This window comes from Syngnathoides biaculeatus, chromosome 3 (assembly GCF_019802595.1).
Source record: "Syngnathoides biaculeatus isolate LvHL_M chromosome 3, ASM1980259v1, whole genome shotgun sequence".
Lineage (NCBI taxonomy): Eukaryota > Metazoa > Chordata > Actinopteri > Syngnathiformes > Syngnathidae > Syngnathoides > Syngnathoides biaculeatus.
Genome location: NC_084642.1, coordinates 40,518,201 through 40,546,149, shown reverse-complemented (window position 1 = coordinate 40,546,149; position 27,949 = coordinate 40,518,201). Strand labels below are relative to the sequence as shown.

Genomic DNA, 27,949 nt, shown 5'->3' with positions numbered 1-27,949 from the left:
GTTTTCCAATGTTTTGTACATCCATTATCAATGCCCTTTTTTTCATAATGAGCAAAAGGGTAAAGGCTCAGTTGCGAACGCTATCCTAGCTTCTTCCGCAACAGGCTACTGCAATTCCAATAACGGCAGTTTATTTGCGGCTCATGTCGAAGAAATCAACTTACAGTTTGAAATCCTTACGATATCTGTGCACGTGTTTTTCCACCAGCTCAAATTACATGGTTTTCAGTCCCACAGTCTACATATGCATCCAAAAGGAGCGAGTTTTTTGACTAAAATGAAGTTTCCTGAATGGGCTAAGCTTGATGCATTCTACCTTGTCTTCACTGGCAAAAAAAGGAAAATAAGTAATCCACTTCCACAGGTGGTTTGTTCAAAGAAAATGGTTTACTTGAATTCAGACAGCAACAAAAAAAATTACTAAAAATGTTTCCGCATTAAATGGGCTTTCCCCTGTAAGTTATGTCTTCAAGAACAGCAAATCCAGGTCAATGAACTAACAAACAAACCAACAAAATGGTAAAACCCGTCTCACCTCGTTTCTTCTTCCAGTTCATTACATAATTAAAAACATCACTCTGTAGCATACCTCAAATGGACATTTTCATAACCACAGAATGCAACATGCTCATCATCCACATCTTACATGTAATTATCTGTGAATAATAGTCCTAATCCTACATAATTAAAACTTTGCTGAAATTATTTCACTGCAACTAGCAACTAATTATTCAAACTGAAAATGTTTTAAAAATCGAAATTATATTGAGGCTCTTACTTCTTGTTGTTTCGGTCATAGCCCACACCTCATGACCATAAGAGTACAAACGTAGATCGACTGGTAAATTAAGAGGTTCATCTTTCGATTTACCTCCTTCTTTACCACAATAAACCAATATAAAGTCTGCATCACTGCGGAAGATGGACTGATCCGCCTGTCAATGTGACGTTCCATTCTTCCCTCACTCGTGAACAAGACCCCAAGATACTTGAACTCCTCCATTTGGGGCAGGATCTTATCCCCGACCTGGAGGGGGCACACCACAATTTCCGACTGAAGAACATGGTCTCAGATTGGGAGGTGCTGATTCTCATCCCAGCTGCTTCACATTTGGCTGCGAACCACTCCATGGAGAGCTGGACATCACAGATTGATGAAGCCAACAGAACCACATCTTCTGCAAAAAGCAGAGATGTAATGCTGAGGCCACCAAACTGGATCCCCTCTACACCTCGACTGTGCCAAAAAATTCTGTCCATAAAAGTTATAAACCGGGGGTGCTCAATGCGTCGATCGCGAGGCAGTTTCGGTCGAATGCAATGGCTTGCCGAGAAAAAAAAAGACATCACCCGTATTTTTTTTTTTAAACTTTAGCTCACCGCGCATGTGCAAACAATGACAGTACAGGAAAACACGCTCTCAATGAGAACACCCCACCCTCCCTATTTAAAGCTCTTAAGAAATCTTGAAAAACATGAGTATGGATGCTGCAGTAAAGAAGACAAAAACGTATTACTTTCATACGGAATGTGAGGCGGACTTTTTTTTTTTCCACAATGTCATTTCGAAGTGCGTTTGCCTCATCTGCCAGTGTAGTGAAAAGTGGAACAGCATCTTCGACCTGTTTTTGGAAAATACAACACCAATATTCCGCCAAAAAGCAAGCTGAGAATGAGAAAAGTGAACAAACTAAAATCCCAATTGGCCGCAGAGCAGTCACTTTTCACACATTCTAATTCAACAGTGAAAGCCGTCATGAAGCATAATTTCCGGGTTCATCACATCACACATAAGGAGGCATAACTGACTCATTGTTCCGATCTTTTAAAAATAAGGCGCAAATATTATCTTCAATAAAATCTCTGCAGCTGTAAAGGAGTACAGTTACACGGTGCTGTGAAGCTATAGCTTATGTGCGGAAGGACATCAGAGATTGTGATCGTTTCTCACTGCAGTTGGACGAATCCACTGACCTGAGTGACACAGCCCAGGCGTGCATTTTCATTTGTATGGTGTTTAGTGATCATAGTGAACTCAGATAGTTACAAAAAATGTTCATGGTTCACTATGTTGTGTTCTGCAATAGTGGCTCATGTGGTTTTGCAAGGCACACAAACATACATTTACACATAAAGAATCATCAATATACTTTAAAATGAATATGTTTTGCATTTTTGTAGTGGGTAGATCCTTGTGACTTGGTGATTCTATTTTGTCATTGGTCATTCTTTAAAAAAAAAAAAAGTCTGGATGCTTGAGAAGTACATCATGGGGTAAAAAAAAGTCTGGGCACCCCTGTTATAAACAAGTAGGTGACAATGGGCAGCTTTGGCAAAGTCCAACCCTCACCGGAAACGAATCAGTCTTATTGGTAGCAATAAGGACCAAACTGAAATTGCTTGTACAAGGACCGAACAGCCAGTATCAAGGGGTTCAGCACCACATGCTGCTTCACCATGTTTTCCTTGGACTCTGTACTCCACTATTTGTCCTGAGTCTGTCGCTCTCAGAGCTCTACTGGGTTTGTATTCCGTAAGCATGTCTTTCATGTATTCAGGACCTAAACCATTTAGTGATTTATAGACCAGGAGCAGAACTTTCAAATCAATTCTAAAGCTGACTGAAAACCAACGTAAGGACTTTAGAATTGGAGTTGTATCCTCTGACCTCTTTGTTGTGGTCAGGACCCAAGCTGCTGCATTCTGGATGAGCTGCAGCTGTTTAATCCTCTTTTTGGGGGGTCCAGTCAGAGGATCATTGAAGTAGAGCTCGTTCATTGTTACATGGCCAGGACGAAAACTGTACTGTTCCTCATGAATCTGGGATTCAACTTCCCAATGTACCCTATTCTCCGGCACCCTTGAACAGACCTTACCGGGGAGGCTGAGGAATGTAACTGAGGCCTGTAGCTGTAACTTTAGTTGTAACACAACCTCCAGTCTCTAATCTTAAAAAAGGGGACCACCAGCCTGGTCTGCCAATCCAGAGGTACTGTGTACATCCCGATATCCATGGGATTTTGCAGAGGCGTGTCAAACAGGACAGCCCTACAACATTCAGAGCCTTAAGGAACTCCATGCTTACCTCATCCACTACCAGAGCAGTGCCACTGAGGAGCTTTTCAACCATGTCAGTGACCTCAACCCCAAAAATAGGAGACCCCGCCTCAGAGTACACAGACTCTGTTTCTTCATGGGAAGGTGTAACAGTGGAATTCAGGAGATCTTCAAAGCATTCTCCCCACTGACTCACATCCCAATTCGAGGTGCACTGCTTCTGCCTCCTGAGACGCTGGGTGATGGACCAGAATTTCTTCGAAGCCGTCCGCAGGTTTTTCTCCATGGTCCCACCGAACTCTTCCTATGTCCGAAATTTTGCTTCAACGATCTCCAAAGCTGCATTCCACTTGGCCAAATCGTACCAATACGCTGCCTTATGAGTCCCAAAGGCCAAAAAGGCCCAATAAGAATCCTTCAGATTGATGGGATCCCTCACTGTTGGTGTCCTCTAACATGTTCAGAGATTGCCGCCACGACAGGCACTGCCCACTTTACGGCCACAGCTCCGGTCGGCCGCCTCATCCTCAATGTCCCTCAAATTCCCCGGAACATGAGCAGAGTTCAGTCAGAGGTGGGAGTTTAAACTCCTTCTGACAGGGGATTCAGCCAGATGTTCCCAGCAGACCCTCCCAATACATTTGGGCCTGCTAGTTCGGAGCGGCATCTTCCGCCACCATCATAGCCATTCACCACCAGGTGGTGATCAGTTGACAGCTCTGGCCCTCTCTTCACCGGAGTGTCCAAGAGATGCAACTGCAAGTACGATGACACAACCACAAAGTTGATCATCGAGGTGCAACCTAGCGTGTCCTGGTGGTAAGTGCAATCTGGACACCCTGATTCTTGAACGTGGTGTTCAGAATGGACAATCTGTGATGAGCACAGAAGTCCAATAACAGAACACCACTCTGATTCTGATTGGGGAGAGGGGCATCCCTCCCAGTCATGCCTTTCCAGGTCTCACTGTCATTGACCACATGAGCACTGAAATCCCCCAGCAAAATGATGGCTTCCTCAGCGGGAGGTCACTCGAGCACCCCCTCTAATGACTACAAAAAGGCTGGGTCCTCTGAAGTGCTCTTTGATGCATAGGAAGAAACAACAGTCAGGACCCGTCCCCCAACCCACAGGTGGAGGGAGGATATCCTCTCGTCCACTGGGGTGAACCCAAAAATACACGTGCCGAGCGGGGGGGCATTAAGTATACCCACACGTGCTCAGACCTTCTCAGCATGGGCAAGTCCTGAGTGGAACAGAGTCCAATCCCTTTCAAGAGGACTGGTACCAGAGCTCTATCGTGATGAGTAAAACTGTATCTAGTTAGGAATTCTCAACCTCACACACCAGCTTGGGCTCCTTCCCTGCCAGAGAGATCACGTTCCACCCTTTTGGGCATCGGAATCGCCAAGGTCCCTGCCTTCGGCCACCACCCAGCATGCACTGCATCTGACCATATGGGCCCTCCCACAGGTGGTGAGCCGATGAGCCACCAGGCATGCGCCTTCGAGCGCTATCTCCAGGGGTTTTCAAACCATTCCAAATGAGAATTTTATTAGGCCTCAAAAGGAGTAGTTTGTGTGATGTGACTTTTTTTTGCCACATCTATTCAAACAGCCACAGTGGTGAACTGTGGTGGGACCACAATGAACCAGGACCTAATACACTGGTTAAAAAAAAAAAAAAAAAAAAAGGCACACAGGGTTTGTTGGAAAAACAATTCTTCCAAAAAGTGTTTTGTAGGTACCATACCTCCCAGAAACTATCACAGCTCCCGAGGTCACTGAGGTCACCATTGGAGGACATTTTGTTGTCAGCTGTGCAGCACAGAATGATGGCAGCTTGAGATGAGGCTGTGAGGAATAGATTAAAATGCATACAATCTAGATGAGCACAATTTACAAGGAATTAACAAAAAAGAAAAATATTGGCAAGAGCTAGATAGAATGATTTACTGATACATAAGGGCTGAGTGTGAGAATTTTGTCCAACACCAATGACCGTAATTTCTCAAAAATAATGCGCACATTTTTCCAAAAATACTTTCAAAAAGTTAATAGAGTGCATTATATTTAATTATGGATGAAAAAAAATACAATCACATTGTATAGTCGTATACAGTTCCATAGAGTGTTAAAAAAGGTATACATATACATTTCGATATGATATTCGATGTCTTATGTTTCACATTTATATATATTACGGAAATGTGCACCCCCAACCTAAGCTGCAAGGGGACCTTGCATTTTACGATCATTAGCATAGCATGTTTGTTGCTACTCCTCCAGAGATCAGAAATGACTCCCCATGAGTTTGTTTTAACTTAAACTAAGACAAAAATTGTCAACTACAACGGCTACTTGTGCAGCTGCTTTTAAAAGAAATGTCATCACTCGTGCCAATGACGCTGCCAACCTAGAAGTAGCGCCACAGTCTGAAACAACTATAGCTCACATCAATGGCTTCAGGTGGGTGTCAAAACAATGTGAGCGCAAACTACGTAGTACGAGCGTCATATTGGAAAGTTGTAAGCTACATATTGATATACATATACATACATATTGGACCCGAATGGAAGGTGAGAGGCTGCCTGCAAAACCAAAACTCTTGGGATTAAAAAAACGTTTGGATGGCACAGTGGGTGACATGCTGTGGGAGCAAAATAGGATCACTGTTCATGATTCAAATCATGGAAGGGTCTGACATTTTCATCGTAGGTGCATGTCCACTCTGAGAGAGAAACTCTAAAAAGAAAAATCCGGAAATCACAATCTATGATTTTTTTTTAACAATTTGTGTGATACAGCTGCAAATACAGTATGTATTTGAATACCTTTCTATTAGCTAGAATTCTGAAACTCAAAGACCTGTTAGTCCGCCTTTAAAAGTCCACTTCCACTCCATGTATTATCCTGAATCGGATGCACCTGTGTGAGGTCGTTAGCTCCATTAAGACACCTGTACACCCCATACAATCAGTAAGACTCAAACTTGTAACATGCCCAAGACGAAAGAGCTGTCCAAAGACACCAGAGACAAAATTGTACAACTCCACACGGCTGGAAAGGGCTATGGACAAATTGCCAAGCAGCTTGTTGAAAAAAATGTCTTCTGTTGGAGCAATCATGAGAAAATGGAAGAAGCTAAACATGACAGTCAATTTCAATTGGAGTGGAGCCCCATGCAAGATATCACCTCTTGGGGTCTCAATGATCGTTAGTAAGGTGAGGAATCAGCCCAGGAAGACACGACAGGACTTGGTTATTGACCTGAAAACAGATATGAAAGCCACCGTTTCTAAGGTGACTGTTGGTAATACACTAAGACTTCATGGTTTGAGCTTTCCTGTACCACCACATGGACTCAGCGGACTCAATTCCGGTGCACGCTGCCCTTCAAGCACAGCGGGCTGAAGAATTTTTTGCCCTTCAAGAGCGGCGGGTTGAAGAATTTGCTGCCTTCCGCCTCCGTTTCGAGGATTAATTGGAGTGGTTGGCTTCCACGATGAGTCATTTGGCTTCGTTCATTGCCGTTGTTGTGGACCGCATTTAGGAGAGGGGATTAATCGACCCCCCGTTGCTTCTTGTTTTTGTTCCACTGATGCCCAGCCGGTGGCATTCACCTCTCGACCCTGTTTCATCAGTGCAGAGTCCATGGTGACCAACCTTTGGCCATGCGCTCCACTTGTGGCATTCAACCCATGGTAGTCTACTGGTCACGCTTTGGCAACGTCAAATCCATGGACGCCGCTTCTTGCTTCTGTTTAGACCAGCAACCGCTCCCTCACTTTTGCTTCAGCGGCGGCGCCAGACCCGCAGAGTCCACCATGTACTCTTGTTACGGCTGTGCCCGGCCCGTGCTGTCTGCCACGTGCTCATGTTTAATTGGATCACGACCCGAAACATGCACCGCGTGCATGATGCCTGTAGCTGGGGCAGCAGCAGCCGCCGCATCTCCCCCATGGCTCATTGGTGCTCGCCCATATCTCGGAGGGGCTCGACCAGTAGCAGCAACAGTCATCAACTCTCACCCAGGCCTCAGTGGTGCTTGACCCTTGTAAGTGTCCTGGTGCTTGACGTCTTAGCCAGCCTAATGAACTACTCAGCCAAGCATCTCGCTTTAGGTGGCAGAGTAGGCCATCAGACTGACCGGGTTGCGGGTCTGCCTCACAGTTCTTAGCACCACGGTTCAAATCATAGTCGTGCCTGGATGGAGTCTGGATGTTCTTCCCTTACCTGTGGAGGGTTTTCTCTGGATACTCCAGTTTCCTCCCACATCCCCAAAACATCCATGGTATATTGACTGATGACTCTTAATTGCCAGTAGGTGTGAATGTGAATGTTTGTTTGTGTTAATGTGCCCTGTGATAGGGTGATGACCAGTTTAGGGTGGAACCTGCCTTTCGCCCGAAGACAGCAGGGATGGGCCCCAGCATGCCCTCCTGAGTATCAGCGGTACCAAAAAAGGATGGATGGATGGAAAAAGTAGGTCATAGCAAACCATTTTCCGAGAATAACAGAAAACATATCGAGTTCAGAAGCGTTAATAAACAAAGCCCCATTCTTTAACGATTGGCTTTTAAGGTGTGGACCGAACAATCCCCTTATCCAATAAAGGTCCAATTTCTTTGTTTTGAAACAAATATGAATTATAATTAACTATAACAAAAATATATTAAATATATAAATACAGTACGCCTCCTCGATCCGTCACTTTATCGTGGTGAAGGGATTTTTGTGCCCCGATGATCCTAGGAGCTAAGTTGTCTGGGGCTTCATGCCCCTGGTATGGTCACCCATGGCAAACAGGTCCTCAGTGAGGGACCAGACAAAGTATGACTCCAAAACCCAAACTACAAAAACTGGATCTTGGTTTCCCTTGCCCCGACGCAGGTCACCGGGGCCCCCCTCTGGAGCCAGGCCTGGAGGTGGGGCTCGAAGGCTAACCCGGGGCTGCACCAATGGGGCTCAGTCGGGCACAGCCCGAAAGGGTAACATGGGTCCTCCTTTCACCACCTGTGAGAAGGGTCATAGGAGTTGGGTGCAATGTGAGCTGGGCAGTGGCCAAAGGCGATCCAATCCCTTGCTACAGAAACTAGCTCTAGGGAAATGGAATGTCACCTCTTTGGCAGGGCAGGACCCTGAGCTGGTACATGAGGTCGAGAAATTCTGATTATGTATTATACGAATATAGTCAGACTCGCCTCTACGCACCGCTTGGGCTCTGGCGCCAATCATCTTGAGAGGGGTTAGACTCTGTCCCACTGTGGAGTTGTCCACAGGGAGAGACGCCGATGAGCAGGTGTTGGTAGACTTATTTCCCCCCGGCTCGGGGTCTGTACATTGGGGTTTACCCTGGTGGATGTCACCCCGCCTGCAGGGAGGGGGACAGGTCCTGACTGTTGTTTTTGCTGATGCACCAAGCAGTAGTGCAGAGTACCCACCCTTTTTGGAGTCCTTAGAGGGAGTGGTGGAGAGCGCTCTCTCTGGCGACTGCATCATTCTGCTTGGGGAATTCAATGCCCAGGTGGGCAATGACAGTGAGACCTGGAAGGGCATGATTGGGAAGAACGTCTCCCCCCCGATCAGAACTCAAGTGGTGTTCTGTTACTTGACTTCTGTGCGCATCACGGATTGTCCACAACAAACCTGCATAAGGGTTTTCACATGTCCACCTCGGACATGGCTACCCTAGGTCGCACTTCAATGATCGACTTTGTGGCCATGTCATCGGACTTGCAACCACAAGTCTTGGACACTCGGGTGAAGAGAGGGCCATAGCTGTCAACTGATCACCACCTGGTGGTGAGTTGGCTCCAATGATGGGGGAAGATGCCAGTCCGACGTGGCAGGCCCAAACGTATTGTGAGTGTCTGCTGGGAAAGGCTGGTAGATTCCCGTCAGAAGGAAGTTCAACTCCCACCACTGAAAGAACTTTGCTCACATCCCGGAGGAGGCAGGGTTCATTGAGCCCGAGTGGACGATGTTCCTCGCTTCTATTGCTGAGGCAGCTCACTGGCGCTGCGGCCGTAAGGTGGTCGATGCCTGTCGTGGCGGGAACCCACGAACATGTTGGTGGACACCAACAGTGAGGGATGGTGTCCAGATGAAGAAACAGTCAAGTCAGGAATTTCTGGCCTGTCAGACTCAAGGGGCAGCTGATGGATACTGGCCAAGGAGAATTTAGCTTCGGTGGTCGCTGAGGCAAAAACCTGGGCGTGGGAGAAGTTGGTGAACGACGTCAGGACGGATTTGAGGAAATTCTGGTCCGCTGTCCGGAGTCTAGGGAGGGAGAAGCAGTGCACTGCCAACACTGTGTATAGTGGGGACGGGAGGCTCAACTCGGGATGTTGTGGGTCAGTGGGGAGAATACTTTGAAGACCTCCTCAATTCCACCAACACGCATTCCTACGAGGAAGCTGAGTCTGGGTTCTCTCAGGCCGGGTCTTCTATCTCTGGGGTTGAGGTCACCAAGGAGGTTAAAAAGCTCCTTGGTGGCAGGCCCCAGGGGTCGATGAGATGGAGGCTCTGGATGTTGTGGGGCTGTCCTGGTTGACACGCCTCTCCAACATGGCGTGGACATCGGGGAGAGTGCCTCTGGATTGGCAGACTAGGGTGGTAGTCCCCCTTTTCAAAGATGACTGGAGGGTGTGTTCCAACTACAGAGGGATCACATTCCTCAGGCTCCATGGTAAGGTCTACTCAGGGGTACTGGAGAGGATCGTCCGTTGGGAAGTCAAGTCTCGGATTCAGGAGGAGCAATGTGGTTTTCGTCCTGGTTGTGGAACACTGGACCAGCTCTACACCCTTGGCAGGATCCTCGAGGGTGCATGGGAGTTCGCACAACCAGTCTACATGAGTTTTGTGGACTTGAAGAAGGCATTCGACCGTGTCCGTCGGGGAGTCCTGTGGGGGGGTTCTTCGGGAGTATGGGGTACTGAACCCCCTGATACGAGCTGTGCGGTCCCTGTACGACCGCTGTCAGAGTTTGGTCCGCATTGCCGTCAATAAGTCTGACTCATTTCCGGTGAGATTTGGACTCCGCCAAGGCTGCCCTTTGTCACCAATTTTGTTCATAACTTTCATGGACAGAATTCTGAGGTGCAGCCAAGGCATAGAGGGTGTCCGGTTTGGTGGCCTCAGCATCACATCTCCGCATCAGATGATGTGGTTCTGTTGGCTTCATCAAGCCGTGATCTCCAGCTCTCACTGGAGTGATTCACAACAGAGTATGAAGTGGCTGGGATGAGAATCAGCACCTCCAAATCCAAGATTATGGTCATCAGTCGGAAAAGGGTGGCGTGCCCTCTCCAGGTCGGGATGAAATCCTTCCCTGAGTGGAAGAGTTCAAGTATCTTGGGGCCTTGTTCATAAGTGAGGGAAGAATGGAGCAGGAGATTGACAGACGGATCTGTGCAGCGTCTGAAAAAAGAAATAAATCCACGAAGAAGCTGTCAAGTGTGAGCGAGTGTATGACAATGGATTCAGTGACAGACAGGAAGTGCGTCACGAGTAGATTGAACTGCCTAAAAAAGTAAGTGACTTTTGTAAAACCAGACGGTGTGTGTGGAGGATCAGGAGCAGAAGTCCCATTAACCAGGTAAAAAAAACAAACATTTATTTTTGATGTTCAGTCAAATAGTGCTCTTTTTTTCCATTGAATTGTAAAACCATTGGAATTGGGCAATGAGGAACACTTTTTGTTGTTGTTGCTTTTTCAATTAACACTCAGCACACAAAACTCTTCAACAACCACCTACGAGGTTACAGTCAATCTTCCCCTCCCCTACGTGACTCTGACCCCTTGTGGTCTTAAAGGGATACACTCATTATCGAAGATCTTACAGTAATTTTAAATTCACCTCAAAGCTCAGGCTACAAAAGCCCAAAGGATGATGTCTCACGGAATTTTAAATTCACCTTTTAAATTAATTTGAAAGAAACCAACTGTGATTTTTTTTGTAGGGTTAGTTAAAAATTTGATTACTTTATTTATACAATTTTGCAAGTGTAGATACATATATATACACAGTGAAGAAAATGAGTATTTGAACACCCTGCTATATTGCAAGTTCCCCCACTTAGAAATCATGGAGGCCCTTACTTAGAAATCATGGAGGGGTCTGAAATTTTCATCATGGGTGCATGTCCATTGTGAGAGAGATCATAAAATGAGAAAAATCCATTTTTTGATGATTGTGTGATACAGCTGCAAATAAGTATTTGAACACCTGTGGAAACCAATGTTAATATTTGGTACAGTAGCCTTTATTTGCAATTACAGAGGTCAAATGTTTCCTGTAGTTGTTCACCAGGTTTGCACACACACTCCAGGAGGGATTTAGGTCCACTCCTCAACACAGATTTTCTCTAGATCAGACAGGTTTCTGGGGTGTCGCTGAGAAACATGAAGTTTCAGCTCCCTCCAAACATTTTCAATTGGGTTTAGGTCTGGAGAAAGGCTAGGCCACACCGGAACTTTGATATGCTTCTTACAGAGCCACTCCTTGGTTTTCCTGGCAGTGCGCTTTGGGTTATTGTCATGTTGAAACGCCCAGCCGCGACCCATTTTCACTGCTCTAACTGAGGGAAAGGCACTGTTTCCCGAAATCTCACAATACATGGCCGGGGGTCATCCTCTCCTTAATACAGTGCAGTCGTCCTGTCCCATGTGCAGAAAAACATCCCCAAAGCATGATGCTACCACCCCCATGCTTCACAGTAGGGATGGTGTTCTTCACCATCCCTACTGTGAAGCATATGGTGTTCTTCAAGATAATGGTGGTGGCTTTGAGGCAGGTCGGAATGAAAGATGGGTTTAGTGAGGTGAAGAAGATGTCTCTGAGGACATCTGTGAGCTCATCTGCTCATCTCTCAGGACCCAACAAGAATAATATCCGTTCTGGAGGTCTTCCTTGGTTTAGACCTTCTGAGTGTTCTCCGCATGCTGTGCGAGGACAGCAGCAGCACCCGCCCATTGCTAGGCAGTGGGATCTTCTTAGCCTGGGGTGGTGTTGTCAGCCTCAAAGCAAGCAAAGAAGTCAATGAGCTTATCCGGCAGAAAAGAGGAGCTGCCACATGTGTGAAGGGGGGCTTGTAGTCTGGATGACGGTCTGTCTCTGGTGTTGCTAAAGCGACTAGCAACCCACCTGGAGTACTGCCTCTTAGCTTCTCTGATACCAGGTGACTGGTTTCCCCTAATGGTCCCGAGTCTCACCTCATTCTCAGCTCTGAAGGCAGTATTCCTGGCCTTCAGGAGCCTGTGGCCTCTCCCTGTCAACAATGGCTTCTGATTGCCCATGATGGAGATGGTTCTAGAGACCGTGATGTCATCCATCCACTTCCACATGTAGGCAGTGATGGTCTCTGTGTATTCCTGGAGGTCTGTGATGTTGTGGCCGGCTGCCTGTTTCAAGACGCTCAATTCTGTGGTGGTATGACTGTGCTTGGGTGACTCAAATGACCCTTTTGGTCACACCTGGATCTTCTTGGCTAGCTTTGTCACTTTAACCAGCGGTCTGTATGCAGGCATTAGCATGACAGTGGTGTCAGGCTCAGATGTGGCGGAGGAAGAGGGCTCTGTGGATCTTTTGTGGGTTGGGTAAAAATTGGCCAGGATGTTGTCTCCTCTTGTGGGAAATTCAGCATGTCCATGAAGTTGTGGAAACATAGTCTTGGGGCTGGCGTGTATAAAACCACCAGCCAGGATGAGAACGGCATCAGGGTGCGATGACTACTGCTCACTGATGGGCCAGTGGAGTTTGGACAGTGCCTCACTAGTTGAGCGAGGATGGATTTAAATGGCTATCAGCAGAACAGCAGTAAATTATTTTGGTAGAAGGCCTGCCACGTAACGATCATCATCTCCAGCAGCGGTGAACAGTATTCACAAACGACTGTATTATTGCGGCATCGGGCACCACTGATGTATATACAAAGCCCCCGCTGCAAGTCTTCCCTTCCTCGATGCATCGTTGTCACCCAGTAGCATCTTAGCCGTTCTAGCTGAATGGTGCGGTCCAGGACGCAATCCTTGTGACATGTTTTCACAAAATTAAAGATGCAGCACCCACTCACGCTTTTTGTAGATATGGAGAGTAAACAGAGTCCATTTTGTTGTCCAGCGAGCGTACAATGTCCGGGGTGATAGAAGGAAGTACTGGCCAATGCAAGCTATCTCCTAACTTCACTCTGACACCTTTGCACTTGCTCTTCTGCTTTGTTCTGTTCCACCAGTACCGTAACACTTCCGCGATTGGTAGATTTAGGTGCAAAAATAACATTCTGTGAATGTCGAGCAGATATGTTTTTAAGTAGATGCATAACAGGGTGTGAGTGTGCAATGGAAACAGACAAACACACTCAGTTCCAATACAAAAAAAATCTCACAAAAAAAGCATTGCGTGCAGAGAGAGAGCGAACCCACTGCGTGTCAACGCAAGTGTGCATCCACCCCCAGCTTGCTAGTTTATTATCTATCCATCCATCCATCCATCTATTTTCTACCGCTTCTCCAGGTCAGGTCATAGCTTCAGCAGGGATACCCATACTTCTCTTTCCCCAGTTCTTCTGGAGGGATCCCGAGACGTTCCCGGGCCATCCAAGAGACATCGTCTCTCCAGCGTATCTCGGTCGTCCCTGGGGTCTCTTTCCGGTGGGTCCGACTTAATGCAGACCCAAATTTGACACCGGTCAAACAGGAAACGAACAGCTCATATCAAGGGGGTTTGGTACCCCGTACTCCCACAGAACCCCCCCGTACGACTCCCCGAAGAACACGGTCGAACACCTTCTCTAAGTCCACAAAATACATGTAGAATATTTGGGCAAACTCCCATGCACTCTCGAGGATCCTTCCAAGGCTGTAGAGCTGTTCAACTGTTCCACGCCCAGGACGAAAACCACATTGCTCCTCCTGAATCTGAAATTTGACTTCCCGACGGACCCTCCTCTCCAGCACCCCTGAATAGACCTTATGAGGGAGGGTGAGGAGTGTGATCCCCCTATAGTTGGAACACACCCTCCGGTCCCCCTTCAGAAAAAGGGGGACCACCACCCAAGTCTGCCAATCCAGAGGCACTGTCAACCAACGATTTTGCAGAGGCGTGTCAACCAAGACAGCCCCACAACATCCAGCGCTTTTAGGAACTCCAGGCAAATCTCATCCACCCCAAGGGCCCTGCCAAAAAGGAGCTTTTTAAGCACCCTGGTGACCTCAACCCCAGATATAGAAGAGCCCGCCTCAGAGAACCCAGAGCCAGCTTCCCCACTGGAAGGTGTGTTCGTGGAATAGAGGAAGTCTTTGAAGTATTCTCCCCACCGACTCACAACATCCCAAGTTGAGGTCAGCAGCGCCCCATCCCCACTATACACAGTGTTGATGGTGCTCTGCTTCCCCCTCCTGAGACGTCAGACGGTGGAGCAGAATTTCCTCGAAGCTGTCTTGAATTCGTTCTCCATGGCCTATAGGCCAAAAATGCCCAATAGGACTCCTTCTTCAGCTCGACAGCATCCCTTACTTTTGGTGTCCACCAACCTGTTCGGGGTTTGCCGTCACGACAGACAATGACCACCTTATGGCCATATCTCCGTTTTGGCCGCCTCAACAATGGAGGCAGGGAACATAATCCACTCGGACTCAATGTCCCCCCCCCCCGCACCTTCAGCAAAGTTCTTTCCAAGGTGAAAGTTGAAATTCCTTCTGACAGGTGAATCTGCCAGCCATTCCCAACAGACCCTCACAATACGTTTGAGCGTGCCACCTCAGACCGGCATCTTTCCCCATTATTGGAACCAATTCACCTCCAGGTGGTGATCAGTTGACACCTCCGCCCCTCTCTTCACCAGAGTTTCCAAGACATGTGATCGCAAGTCCAATGGCACAACCACATAGTCGATCATACAACTGCGACCTAGGGTGTCCTGGAGCCAAGTCCACATATGGAAACTCTTATGCCTGAACATGGTGTTTGTTTCATGATCAGCACAGAAGTCCAGTTCCTCCCAAACATGCCTTCCAAGTCACAATATATTTTCCCACATGGGCATTGAAGTCCCACAGCAGAATGATGGGGTCCCCAGAGGGATCGCTCTACAGCACTCTCTCTAAGGACTCCAAAAAGAATGGATACTTTGACCTGCTGCTTGGTGCAAAGGTACAAACAACAGTCAGCACCCATCCCCCTACCTGAAGGCAGAGAGAGGCTACCCTCTTATCAACCGGGGTAAAACCCAACGTATATGCCCCGAGCCGGGGGCAATAAGTATACCCACACCTGGTCAACGCCTCTCACCGTGGGCAACTCCAAAGTGGAACAGAGTCCAACCCCTCTCAAGAGTACTGGAACCAGAGCCCAAGCGGTGCGTAGAGGTGAGTCCGACTATATCTAGTTGGAACTTCTCAACCTCACACACCAACTTGTGCTTCTTCCCTGCCAAAGAAGTGACACCCATGTCCGTAGTGCTAGTTTCTGTAGGGGATCGCTTGCCAAGGTCCCCGCCTTTGGCCACCGCCCAGCTCACATCACACCCGACCCCTATGGCCCCTTTCATAGGTGGTGAGCCCATGGGAAGGGGGACCCATGTTACCCTTTCGGGCTGTGTCCGGCTGAGCCCCACCTCCAGGCCTGGCTCCAGAGGGGGGCCCCGGTGATCCACGTCCGGGCAAGGGAAACTGAGTTTTTGTATTTTGGGTTTTGGAGTCAGACTTTATCTGGTCCCTCACCTAGGACCTGTTTGCCATGGGTGAAGCCCCAGACAACTTAGCTCCTATGATCATCGGGGCACACAAACCCCTTCACCACGATAAAGTGACGGCTCGAGGAGGGGTACTGTATTTATATATTTAATATATTTTTGTTATAGTTAATTATAATTCATATTTGTTTCAAAACAAACAAATTGCACAGTTATAGGATAAGGGGATTGTTCGGTCTGCACCTTCAAAGCTAATTGTTAAAGAACGGGGCTTTGTTTTTTAACTCTTCTGAACTCAATAGCTTTTCTGTTATTCTAGGAAAATGGTCTGCTGTGACCTACTTTTTCCATCCATCCATTTTTGGTACCGCTTATACTCAGGAGGGCATGGTGGGGCCCATCCCTGCTGTCTTCGGGCAAAAGGCGGGTTCCACCCTAAACTGGTCGCCACCGAATCGCAGGGCACATTAACACAAACAAACACTCACACTCAGATTCACATCTACTGGTAATTAAGAGTCTTCAGTCAAGATACCATGGATGTATTGCTAGTTTCTGTAGGTGATTGCTTGCTTTGGCCACCGCCCAGCTCACATCATACCTGCCCCTATGGCCCCTTCACAGGTGGTGAGCCCATGGGAAGGGGGACCCATGTCACCCTTTTGGGCTGTGCCCAGCCAAGACCCATGGGTACAGGCCCTCGCCTCCGAGCACCACCTCCAGGACTGGCTCCAGAGGGGGCCCCAGTGACCCACATCCGGGAAAGGAAAACCAAGATCCAATATTTACACTCGTCTAGGGGTCTTGGAGTCGTACTTTGTCTGGTCCCTCACCTTGGACATTTTTGCCATGGGTGACCCTACCAGGGGCATGAAGCCCCATACAACTTAGCTCCTACGATCAACGCGACACACAAGCTCCTCCACTACGATAAGATGACGGCTCAAGGAAGGTACTTTTTTTTATTAGAAAGATAAAACATCCCATGTAGCCCAATTTACAAACAGATTTGACATCAGATTGTGATTACTTCCTCCAGAGTTACAGTCGCTCTCCACCACCTGTGGGTGTCACTCATGTCCCATCCATTCTCCCAGAGGTTTTCACTGGCATTTCACAATGACAAATCTCCCTTTTGAACTTTTATCTCGGCATGTAGAACCAGTGAATTTTCAAGCTGTCTGGGTCGGTATCTTGAGGTGGTCTTCTGATGACTGTTTGTCCAGGTTTCTGGAGTACCTGCTAATTCATTTAAACTCGAGGTGTGTAGTCAATATTTTTGTCTTCACTTTGGACTGGCTGGTAATTCATTTAGAGTTTTTGAGAGATGAAACACACATCGCCATGACTGTCTGTCTCGGCGGTGGAGCGCAGATGGCGCAAATGCAGTCCCAGTCTGAGGTTGGGGGTCATGGTGCCTTTTGGCAAAACTATGTCCGTTACATAAGCATGTTTCAATGCTTCAGATTTTTAGTGTTTTTTTCCCCCCAATCTTAGACAATAAACAGTTCTAATAAAAAAAAGTGTTGTGATTTCCCAGGCTCAGCAGCATCTCAGTTTACTGAAAACTCAAAAAAATAGTTCCCTGAAGTTTACTCAGTTTTAAATTGATCTGTTATCAGCAATCTGATTTTTTTTAAAAAGGCGAAACTGAGATGCATTAAAATGCCGAATATCGGTCTCCCCTTAACATAAATTAATTGTTTTTTTCCGATGCCAATGGATTAGAGAATTTGTCACCAACCATAAATACAGTACACAATGAAGCAAATTTGCATCAGCCACAACATAATGTTCACCAAGATATAGATTTTCTTCAAAATGTTGTATGATTTTATGAGGATCATTTCGGGACGTAATTGCAATGATCAATGATAAACTTGGTCAGTCAACTCTATTCAAATGATTTCAGGAATGACCCCGATGCACAACTGATCTTAATGCACACTCCATCACAGACATGCATGTGTATGAGTTAGCATGACCACAGTAGGGATAGTGGCAGTCAACGTGATTTCACGGGCACTATCGCATCCACGTGCCATCGCAATCGCAAATCTGCACAGTTGAGCACAAAAAAAAATCAAGCGCATAAATTTTGTTACGAGTAGAAATTCATAGACATTCTCAGCGCACATGAAAACTGATCCAGGGCATTGAACCACAGCCTGACCTCTCCTTTTTTTTTTTTTTTTTAACACTGAAGCACACGGTCTCCTGGTTGTTCACCTGACTCCGCCGCCGTCTGGCTCTTAAAGGGGTACACTCATAATTACAAACACCACGAGCGCTTGAGTTATCTATACAGTCTGGGCAACGTAGAGCAAAGAGAGTTAGACATGCTGCTTGTGTTTAATCTCAATAATAATGGTAAAAGTAAAATAAAAAGAAGCGCTGTTGCTTTAATGAATGTCGGGGTATGTGAATAATAGAAGAAAAAGTGGTAAAACTGGATGAGTTTTTTTTTTTTTTTTTTTTTTTAGTAAAAAAGGTCTGGGCTGAAGCCAAAGTAGAAAGTGCAGGATGAGATGGTGAATAGTGTTAAAATTCCACATTTGCACAGCCTGATCGAGGATGAAAGCACAGACAATACAGTGCACAAAAAGGTAATTCTGTATTATTAGAAATAGGAGGCAACATAACATTAACCTTAAAACTATTTGGGAGCGTCATTCAGCTTTCAACATGCATTGCTAAAGATATTCTGCAAGCAATAATTCAGTTTTACAACAAGAAAAACAGACAGGGATATCATTGTGGGTTAAAAAAAATGAAACAAATTTGTAAGCGACCTTTCAAATTTATAGTTCATACTTGGCTTCGTTTAGTTAGCAATGTATTTTTTGTTTGTTGATATTTTCATTGTAATTTTGCAAAAACAAATTGTTCTTAAAAATGTTCTGATGGGAATGTAAATGCTGTAATTTCAATCTTTGAATGAGTCATGTAACTTCAATGGATGACACTGATCTGACCACAGTGGTCAAAGAGGGCGCTCACGGGCTTAATGTGTTTGCTCAGACACGTAAAATATTAGAGGGAACATTGGTCTTGACATTAATTTACGTGTTCATTTCACAAACGTTGGTAACTAAAGAAGCATGATTCTAAACAATGAGTATTCACCCGGAAACAGGAAATGCAAGTTAACCATACTGAGCATGTTCAGAAGTTATGCCAAAAGCACATGTTCGGAGCGTTTTCACGTACTGTGACCACATTTACGTCGAAAGTCATCAACATCATGAGCCATGTCAAAGGAAATTCAGTTACACTGAAAATATTTCTGGTATATAACACAGGGAATGTTTCAGTATCTAACTATAATAAATATGAAATTGTGATTTACTTTGACTTGATCAAGGTTCTAACATTAGACTAGTCTGTCCACATATCTAAATCCGAACATTCATTTTCTCCCGTTGTACCGCATTATCTTGAACTTGAAAATTTTTCCCCTCTACATGCTTTCGGAAGATCATCTACTGCTAGCTTTCATTAATGGATCGACAATAGATACCACCGTAAATTACGCTAGTTTATAACAATACATCATGATGAAATAAAATGATTTGATTGTATGAATACTTAGTTTTGAAATTGAATGTCTATTGACCTCTTTAAAAATCTCTATCTCGTGCACTGTCAATAAATTATTTTTAGGGTACTAGGTAACAACTACATACTTGGGTATAACAACTCGGTAAGTTATTTTAAGGTTTTGAGAGTCTATCCCTAATCACACCTGCAACTTTATATCTGCGGGCATGAATGATGGACCACACCCACAACTTTATATCTGTGGGCATGACTGACCACACCCGTACATTTTTCAAATGTGAGTGACTGTCACGGGATAATGCCCACTTTTATCTGTGATAGGCTTCAGCGCTTCCGTGAATCTTGTGATAAGTTGCTTGGACAATGGGATGGATGGATATCTTGTCACTTGTCTGATGGTGAGGTGTAGTTTTTTCTGGCAAACTAACTTCTGCAGTTGTGCCCCATTTTACGTCCATTTTATGAGGCTATACCATCATTTAGGAGACATTTTACTCACGTGCCACATTGCCACACACGGTGTACGTATGACTGGTTAGCACATCTGCGTCGCAGTTATGAGGACCCAAGTTCAAATCCAGCCTTGCTGTGTGGAGTTTGCATGTCGACCCTGTGCCTGCGTGGGTTTACTCTAGGTACCCTGCTTTCCTTCCACGTTAAAAAAAACATACATGGTAGGTTGAGAGAAGACTAAATTGCCTATAGAATTTGTGTATGTTTGTTAATACTGTATGTGCTCTGTATTGTCTTGTGACCAGTCCAGGGTGTACCCTGCCTCTTGCCCACTTAGTTGGGATAGGCTCCAGCAAGGCCATGAGGATAAGGGGTATGAAAAATTGATGGATGGGATTTTTTTTTTAACATAATAGCAAGTGGCACAACGCTGCCCCAGAGGGAACCATACCAGTTTGTTTATTGTGGTGGTGATGGTCTTTTGTAACTGTGCATGAAATGTGTCCATTAAAGAAGGTTTGATGCCAGGTAGCTTCACAATATAACAAATTGGGCACACTTTAGCATAGGATGGTGCACAATTTATTATTTATACAGTATAATAATTGGCGGGGATGTAAAATTAAAAAAAAACTATAGATGTGTAGCTTGCCAGATTTTATACATTTCTAGGATAAATCAAGTTGCATTCCTATCAATGGTTTTAAACTGCCAATGTGGTTCACAATTAACAGCAAAATCTAAAATATAATTCAAAACATTCAAAACAGATCCATTCCTGCTACAAAAAAAAAAAAAAAAAAAAAAGTTGAGTGTGATTGTTGGCTTACAGCAAAGTGGGTCAGGAAGAGGAGGGAGGGACGGATAAAGTACACCCCTCATAAGCCCCTACTGGTCCTTGCTGTCATTAATCTGGTTATTGTACTCCCTTACTATGTACGTTCTTTATATATAGTGCAAGAGTATCCAGTATATTGTCTTTTTTTCCCAGTAACATTTGTGATGGTTTTTAAGGACAACTCTTAGGGCCTGGAAAAGTCCAAACGTTCATGAAGAGAAGCACTTTGAGATATTTTAGGCCTCAGCTGCTTTTAGACTGCCAACATCTACTGGACCTATGTATTACAGCCCAAGTACAAGTTCACCAGTCATTATCTGCTCTCAGCCATTGCAGAGATTTGTGCAGCAATTATTAAAAACACTGTTCCACTAAGTACGTCAGCAAATCTAAATGATTTGTATAGCACATTTCATACTGATTGTCTTTTACATGAGTAAAAGCATTCGAATAGAATGAAATAAAAATATTCTAAATAAAAAGTACAATTAAAACCGCATATAATGCAATAGATATAATTGAAAACTGGAAGCACTCTAAAACGTATGAGAAGAAGAGTTTTTAACCTGGATTTGAAAATATTCACACTTGGGGCTAACATCACCTCTGTTGGCAATTTATTCCATGTTTGTTCCGCATAATAGCTAATTGCCCAAGTATTTGAAGTCGTCCACCCTCGCGATCTATTCTCCCTGTAGCCTCACTCTTCCCCCGCCACCCCTCTCATTCATGCACATATATTCTGTTTCACTTCTGCTAATCTTCATTCCTCTTCTTTCCAGTGCGTGCCTCCATTTTTCTCATTGTTCCTCCGCCTGTTCCCTGCTTTCACTGCAGCTCACAATATCATCTGCGATCATCATGGTCCAAGGGGATTCCAGTCTAACCTCATCTGTCAGCTACTGCAAACAGGAAGGGGCTCAGAGCTGATGCCTGATGCAATCCCACCTTCACCTTAAAATCTTCTGTTACGCCTACGGCACACAACATCATGGTCCAAGGGGATTCCAGTCTAACCTCATCTGTCAGCCTATCCATTACCACTACAAGCAGGAAGGGGCTCAGAGCTGATCCCTGATGCAGTCCCACCTCTACCTCAAATTCTTCTGTCACACCTCACCATTGTTCTGCTGCCCTCCTAAATGTCCTCTACTATTCTAATATATTTTTCTGCAACACCAGACTTGCGCATGCAGGACCAGAGTTCCTATCTTGATACTCTGTTGTAGGGTTTCTCTAGATCCACAAAGACACAATGTAAGTGACCTTCTCTGTACTTTTCAGATAGCATCCTCAAGGCAAATAATGCATCTGTGGTACTCTTTCTAGGCATTAAACCACTCTGTTGCTCACAGATACTGATTTCTGACCTGAGTATACCCTCCACTACTGTTTCCCATAACTTCATTGTTCGGCTCATCAACTTTATTCCTCGATAGTGGCCACAGGTCTGCAAGTCCCCTTTGTTCATAAAATGGGAACTACCACACTTTTCCTCCATTCTTCAGGCATCTTCTCACCCATTAGTATTCTGTTGAATAAGTTGGTTAAAAACTCCACAGCCACCTCTCTAAATTGCTTCCCTACCTCCACCGGTATGTCATCAGGAACAACTGCCTTTCCATTTTTCATCCTTTGTCGTGCCTTTTGAACTTCCTCCTTGATCGTCATTGCCACTTCCTGGTCCTTCACACTTGCCTCCTCTACTCTTCCTTCTCTCTCATTTTCTTCATTCATCAACTTCTCAAAGTATTCTTTACATCTATTCAGCACACTACTAACAACAGCCAACACATCTCCATCACGATGGCTGTAGTAGTCCAGTCTTCCGGGAGCTCCTCCTGCCTCACCTCTTTCAGGAAGGCCACACAGCATTCTTCGTTTCTCAACTTCCACCACCTGGTTCTCTGTTCTACTATTGTCTTCTTAATTTTCCTACCCACAAACAACCCTCCTGTGTTGTCGAGCTACACTCTGCCCGACCACTACCTTACTGTCAGTAACTCACCATTGTTCTGGATTGTTGACCCTAAATATTTGAAGTCCTCCACCCTCACCATCTCTTCTCCCTGTAGCCTCACTCTTCCCCCTCCACCTTTCTCATTCATGCACATATATTGTTTTACTTCGGCTAATCTTCATTCCTCTCCTTTCCAGTGCATGTCTCCATCTTTCTAATTGCTCCTCTGAATGCTCCCTGCTTTCATACATATCACAATATCATCTGCGAACATCATGGTCCAAGGGGATTCCAGTCTAACCTCATCTGTCAGCCTATCCATTACCACTGCAAACAGGAAGGGTCTCAGAGCTGATCGCTGATGCAATCCCACCTCCACCTTAAATTCTTCTGTCACACCTAAGGCACACCTCACCATTGTTCTGCTGCCATCATACATGTCCTGTACTATTTTAACATACTTCTCTGCCACACCAGACTTACGCATGCAGTACCACAGTTCCTCTCTTGGTACTCTGTCATAGGCTTTCTCTAGATCCACAAAGACACAATGTAGCTCCTTCTGACCTTCTCTGTACTTTTCCACGAGCATCCTCAAGGCAAATAATGCATCTGTGGTACTCTTTCTAGGCATGAAACCATACAGTTGCTCGCAGATACTTACTTCTGTCCTGAGTCTAGCCTCCACTACTCTTTCCCATAACTTCATTGTGTGGCTCATCAACTTTATTGCTCTATAATTCCCACAACTCTGAACATCCCCTTTGTTCTAAAAATGGGAACTAGAACACTTTTCTCCACTCTTCAGGCATCTTTTCGCCCGCTAGTATTCTGTTGAATAAGTTGGTCAAAAACTGCACAGACATCGCTCCAAATTGCTTCCATACCTCTACCGGTATGTCATCAGGACCAACTGCCTTTCCATTTTTCATCCTTTGTAGTGCCTTTCTGACTTCCCCTTTACTAATCATTGCCACTTCCTGGTCCTTCACACTTGCCTCTTCAACTCTTCCTTCTCTCTCATTTTCTTCATTGATCAACTTCTCAAAGTATTCTTTCCATCTATTTAGCACACTAGTCAACACATTTCCATCTCTATCCTTAATCACCCTTACCTGCTGCACATCCTTCCCATCTCTATCCCTCTGTCTGGCCAACCTGTAGAGATCCTTTTCTCCCTCTTTTGTGTCCAACATGTCGTCATATGCCTTTTGTTTAGCCTTCGCCACCTCTACCTTTGCCCTATGTCGCATCTCAATGGATTCCTTTCGCCTCTCCACAGTTCTCTGTGTCCCACTTCTTCATTAATCTCTTTCCTTGTATGACTCCCTGTATTTTGGGGTTCCACCACCAAGTCTCGTTCTCCCCTTTCCTACCAAAAGACATACCAAGTACTCTCCTAACTGTTTTTCTGATTACCTTGGCTGTCGTTGTCCATTCTTCCGGGAGCTTCTGCTGTCCATTGAGAGCCTGTCTCACCTCTTTCCGAAAGGCCGCACAACATTCTTCCTTTCTCAGCTTCCACCACATGGTTCTCTGCTCTACCTTTGTCTTCTTAATCTTCCTACCCACCACCAGAGTCATCCTACACACCAACATCCTATGCTGTCGAGTTATACTCTCCCCTACCACTACTTTACAGTCAGTAATCTCCTTCAGATTACATCGTCTGCACAAAATATAATCCACCTGTGTGCTTCTACCTCCGCTCTTGCAGGTCACTATATGTTCCTCCCTCTTCTGGAAATAAGTGTTCACTACAGCTATCTCCATCCTTTTTGCAAAGTCCACCACCATCTGTCCCTCAAAGTTCCTTTCCTGGATGCCGTACTTACCCATCACTTCTTCATTGCTCCTGTTTCCTTTACAAATATGTCCATTACAATCTGCACCAATCACAATTCTCTCGCTGTCTGGGATGCTCAGAACTACTTCATCTAGTTCCTTCCAGAATTTCTCTTTCAACTCAAGGTCACATCCTACCTGTGGGACATAGCCACTAACCACATTATACATAACACCCTCAATTTCAAATTTTAGTCTCATCACTCGATCTGATACTCTTTCCACCTCCAAGACATTCTTAGCCAGCTCTTCCTTTAAAATAACCCCTACTCCATTTCTCTTCCCATCTACTCCGTGGTAGAATAATTTAAACCCCGCTCCTAAACTTCTCGCCTTACTACCTTTCCACCTGCTCTCTTGGATGCACAGAATATCAACCTTTCTCCTAATCATCTGCGCTTTTCCTGTCATAGTCCCAACATTCAAAGTCCTTACACTCAGTTTTAGGCTCTGTGCATTCCTCTTTTTCTTCTGACGATGGATCCGGTTTCCTGCTCTTCTTTGTCTTCGACCCACAGTAGCTGAATTTCCACCGACACCCTGCAGGTTAGCAGTGCGTTGTTAACCCGGGCCACGACCGTTCCGTTATGGGATTCTTTAGATGAACGCTCATATTTGTTTGGCACAGTTTTTACGCCGGATGCCCTTCCTGACCCAACCCTCTGCATTTATCCGGGCTTGGGACCGGCCTACAGATTGCACTGGTTTATGCCCCCATCGGGCTGCATTGACTTTTTCCTGTCATAGTCCCAACATTCAAAGTCCCTACATTCAGTTGTAGGCTCTGGGCCTTTCTCATCTTCTTCTGCTGGCCAAGCCGCTTTCCTGCTCCTCTTTGTCTTCGACCCATAGTAGGTGAATTTCCACCGACGCCCTGCAGGTTAACAGTGCTGGGGGCGGGCGTTGTTAACCCGGGCCACGGCTGATCCAGTATGGGATTCGCTCATATGTGTTTGGCACAGTTTTACGCCGGATGCCCTTCCTGATGCAACCCTCTGCATTTATCCGGGCTTGGGACTGGTTTACAGATTGCACTGGCTTGTGCCCCCATAGGGCTTCAGGTAGTCAAATAAAGATAATCACATAAACAAAGTCAACACGCAAGGGACCCAATTCACATACTACCTACGCTAAGTTAAAGTAAGGGTCCAAACACATATGAAGATAGAATAAAAAGAGGGATAAAAGAGATTCAAACTACAATGTCCCTGGAGTGTTTTGCACGGCAGGAGTGGCGAAATTTGAAGTTCAGGGTTGTATCCACTTGTCCAGCGTCCTCTCAGTCCTCACGGTCCTTGTTGTGGTCTTTTTACTTGTGGTCCAATGAAGGACTCGCTAGCGTTAGCTCATCACTAGCGTTAGATCGTCACTAGCATTAGCTTGTGGCTAGCATTAGCTCATCGCTAGCGTTAGTCCATCTTTGGTTATTTAATTTTATTCTCAAAGGTTGGTCAGTGTCCTTGTTGTCTTATTCCTTGTGGTCCAATGTAGGCCTCCCTAACATTAGCTTGTCTCTAGCATTACCTCGTCACTCGCCTTCGCTCATCATCGGTTATTTAGTTTCACTCACCAAAGGGTGGTAAAATCTTACCGACCTCAGAAATGGGCAAAGCCACTCCCTGGATGCAGAATTAGAGGATAGTAGGGGTGAGGATTTGGATTTTGGGGAAGAAAAAGAGCTCAGAGGCAGCGCCTGCATCCACCAGAAACATCAAAGATACCGACTTATAGACCAGTATCAGAACTTTAAAATTGATTCAAAAGCTGACTGGAAGCCAGTATAAAGACTTTAGAATTAGTTATAAGGTCTGAGCACTTTCTACTGGTCAGAACCCGTGTTCATCCTTCTGAATGAGTTGCAGTTGCTTATACCTTTTTTGGTGAATGCAGTCAGAAGACCATTACAAGAGTTATGTCTACTTGAGGTTAACGCATGGATGAGCTTCTCCTGGTCTGCTTGACACATGTAAGGCTTCACTATAGCCATTTAAGGACTGTTCCATTTAGTATTTTGAGAGAGGTCAAATGTGTCTCATATGGCAAAGAGTCTTTGAGGGTCAGATTTCTAGCTGATAGACAGGTGTTCAAATACTTATTTGCAGCTGCATCACACAAATAAATACATTGAGATTTCTGGATTTTTCTTTAGATTATTTCTTTCACAGTGGACATGCACCTACGATGAAAATTTCAGACCCATCCATGATGTCTAATGATTTTTGTGTTCATTATGGATAACCCATGTTGAGCACAGAAGTCCAGTTACAGTTGCTGGAGTTCTGATCGCCAGGGCCGTTCTTTCCTATCACGCACTTTTAGGTCTCACTGTCATTGCCCATGCGAGCATTGAAGTCCCCCAAATAAATGATGGCATCTCCAGTGGGAGCACTCTCCAGCACTCCCTGTAAAGACTCCAATATGTCTGGGTACTCTGAAGTGTTTTGTGCATATGCAAAAAAAAAACAGTCATGACCCACCCCCAATCCAAAGTTGGAGGGAGGCTACCCTCTCATCCACAGGGTAAACCCCAACGTACAGACGCTGAGCCAGAGGACAATAAGTATACCCATACCACATACTTTATACTTCAAGCCAAATCTCCAGGCCTGGCTCCAGAGGTGGGGCCTGGTGCCCCGCGTACGAGCAAGGAAAACCTATGTGCATTATTTTTACTCATCATGATGTTTATTGGAGCCGTGCTTCGTCTGGTCCCTCACCTATGATCTGTTTGCCAAGAGCGACCCTACAAGGGGCGTGAAGCCCCAGACAACTCGCTCCAAAGATCACTGAGACGCACAAACCCATCCACCAGGATAAGGTAACGGCTCAAGGACGGACACAATTATCAACAAAATGAAAAAAATGCTAAAAGCAAACCAGGCATCAAATAATTCCTGATTTGATTTTGTGACCACAACAGTGAACAGAGAACAAAATGAGAGTGCCATTAGGTCAGTGAGTTGGCAGAACTTACCTTACTGGAGACGAAAACAGACGGATAAATGTCCCAAAGGATGTCTTCCAGGCTTGGGAGACAGAGGAGCAGATGAACCCTACACAAGCAAAAGATGAGACAGCAGAAAGGAAACTAAAAGTTCATTAAACACCAGTGTCGTGGGACTTAGCGAATAACACTTTCGAGGTGAGGTCCAGTCTGAGTCTGCTGTCTATCATCAGGCTCAGAAGTCGATACAAGGTGACACATTTTGGAAGTCTTTTGCAATAAAATAACTTGATTTGGCAATGGAGGCAAAAGGACTGCAACAGATTCTGAAATTGTAATTTACTACATACTCTAATTTCAGTCAATATAAAAAAGACCAATGGCTTCACATCTTTCAAAAGTCTTGGAAAACTACTCTATGTAGACAATATCTGATTTTATTCAAAACTAAATTGAAATAAACTGGTCCTCATTTCATTCAACAATTCAAATACAGTCTCAAAAGAGAATGCTTAGGATGAACGTGAAGAATCTTTTCTACCAATTCAAATCATCCTTTTTCTAATGATCTGGAGGATTATGTGTTGTCATTATAA

At 45.3% G+C, this 27,949-nt stretch overlaps 1 protein-coding gene across 1 annotated transcript in view; it reads right to left on the bottom strand.

The window, feature by feature from the left end:
* The window catches only part of pacsin3 (protein kinase C and casein kinase substrate in neurons 3), a 110,387-nt gene extending 82,755 nt beyond the window's left edge, over positions 1-27,632 (bottom strand). Inside the window, exons 1-2 of the mRNA XM_061814179.1 lie at positions 27,384-27,632; positions 4,810-4,910 (exon numbers count right to left, since the gene is read on the bottom strand). Coding sequence (XP_061670163.1) covers positions 4,810-4,863 — 54 coding nt within the window. The 5' untranslated portion in view covers positions 4,864-4,910; positions 27,384-27,632. The remainder of the gene's footprint in view (positions 1-4,809; positions 4,911-27,383) is intronic.
* Between the last annotated feature and the right edge of the window lie 317 nt (positions 27,633-27,949).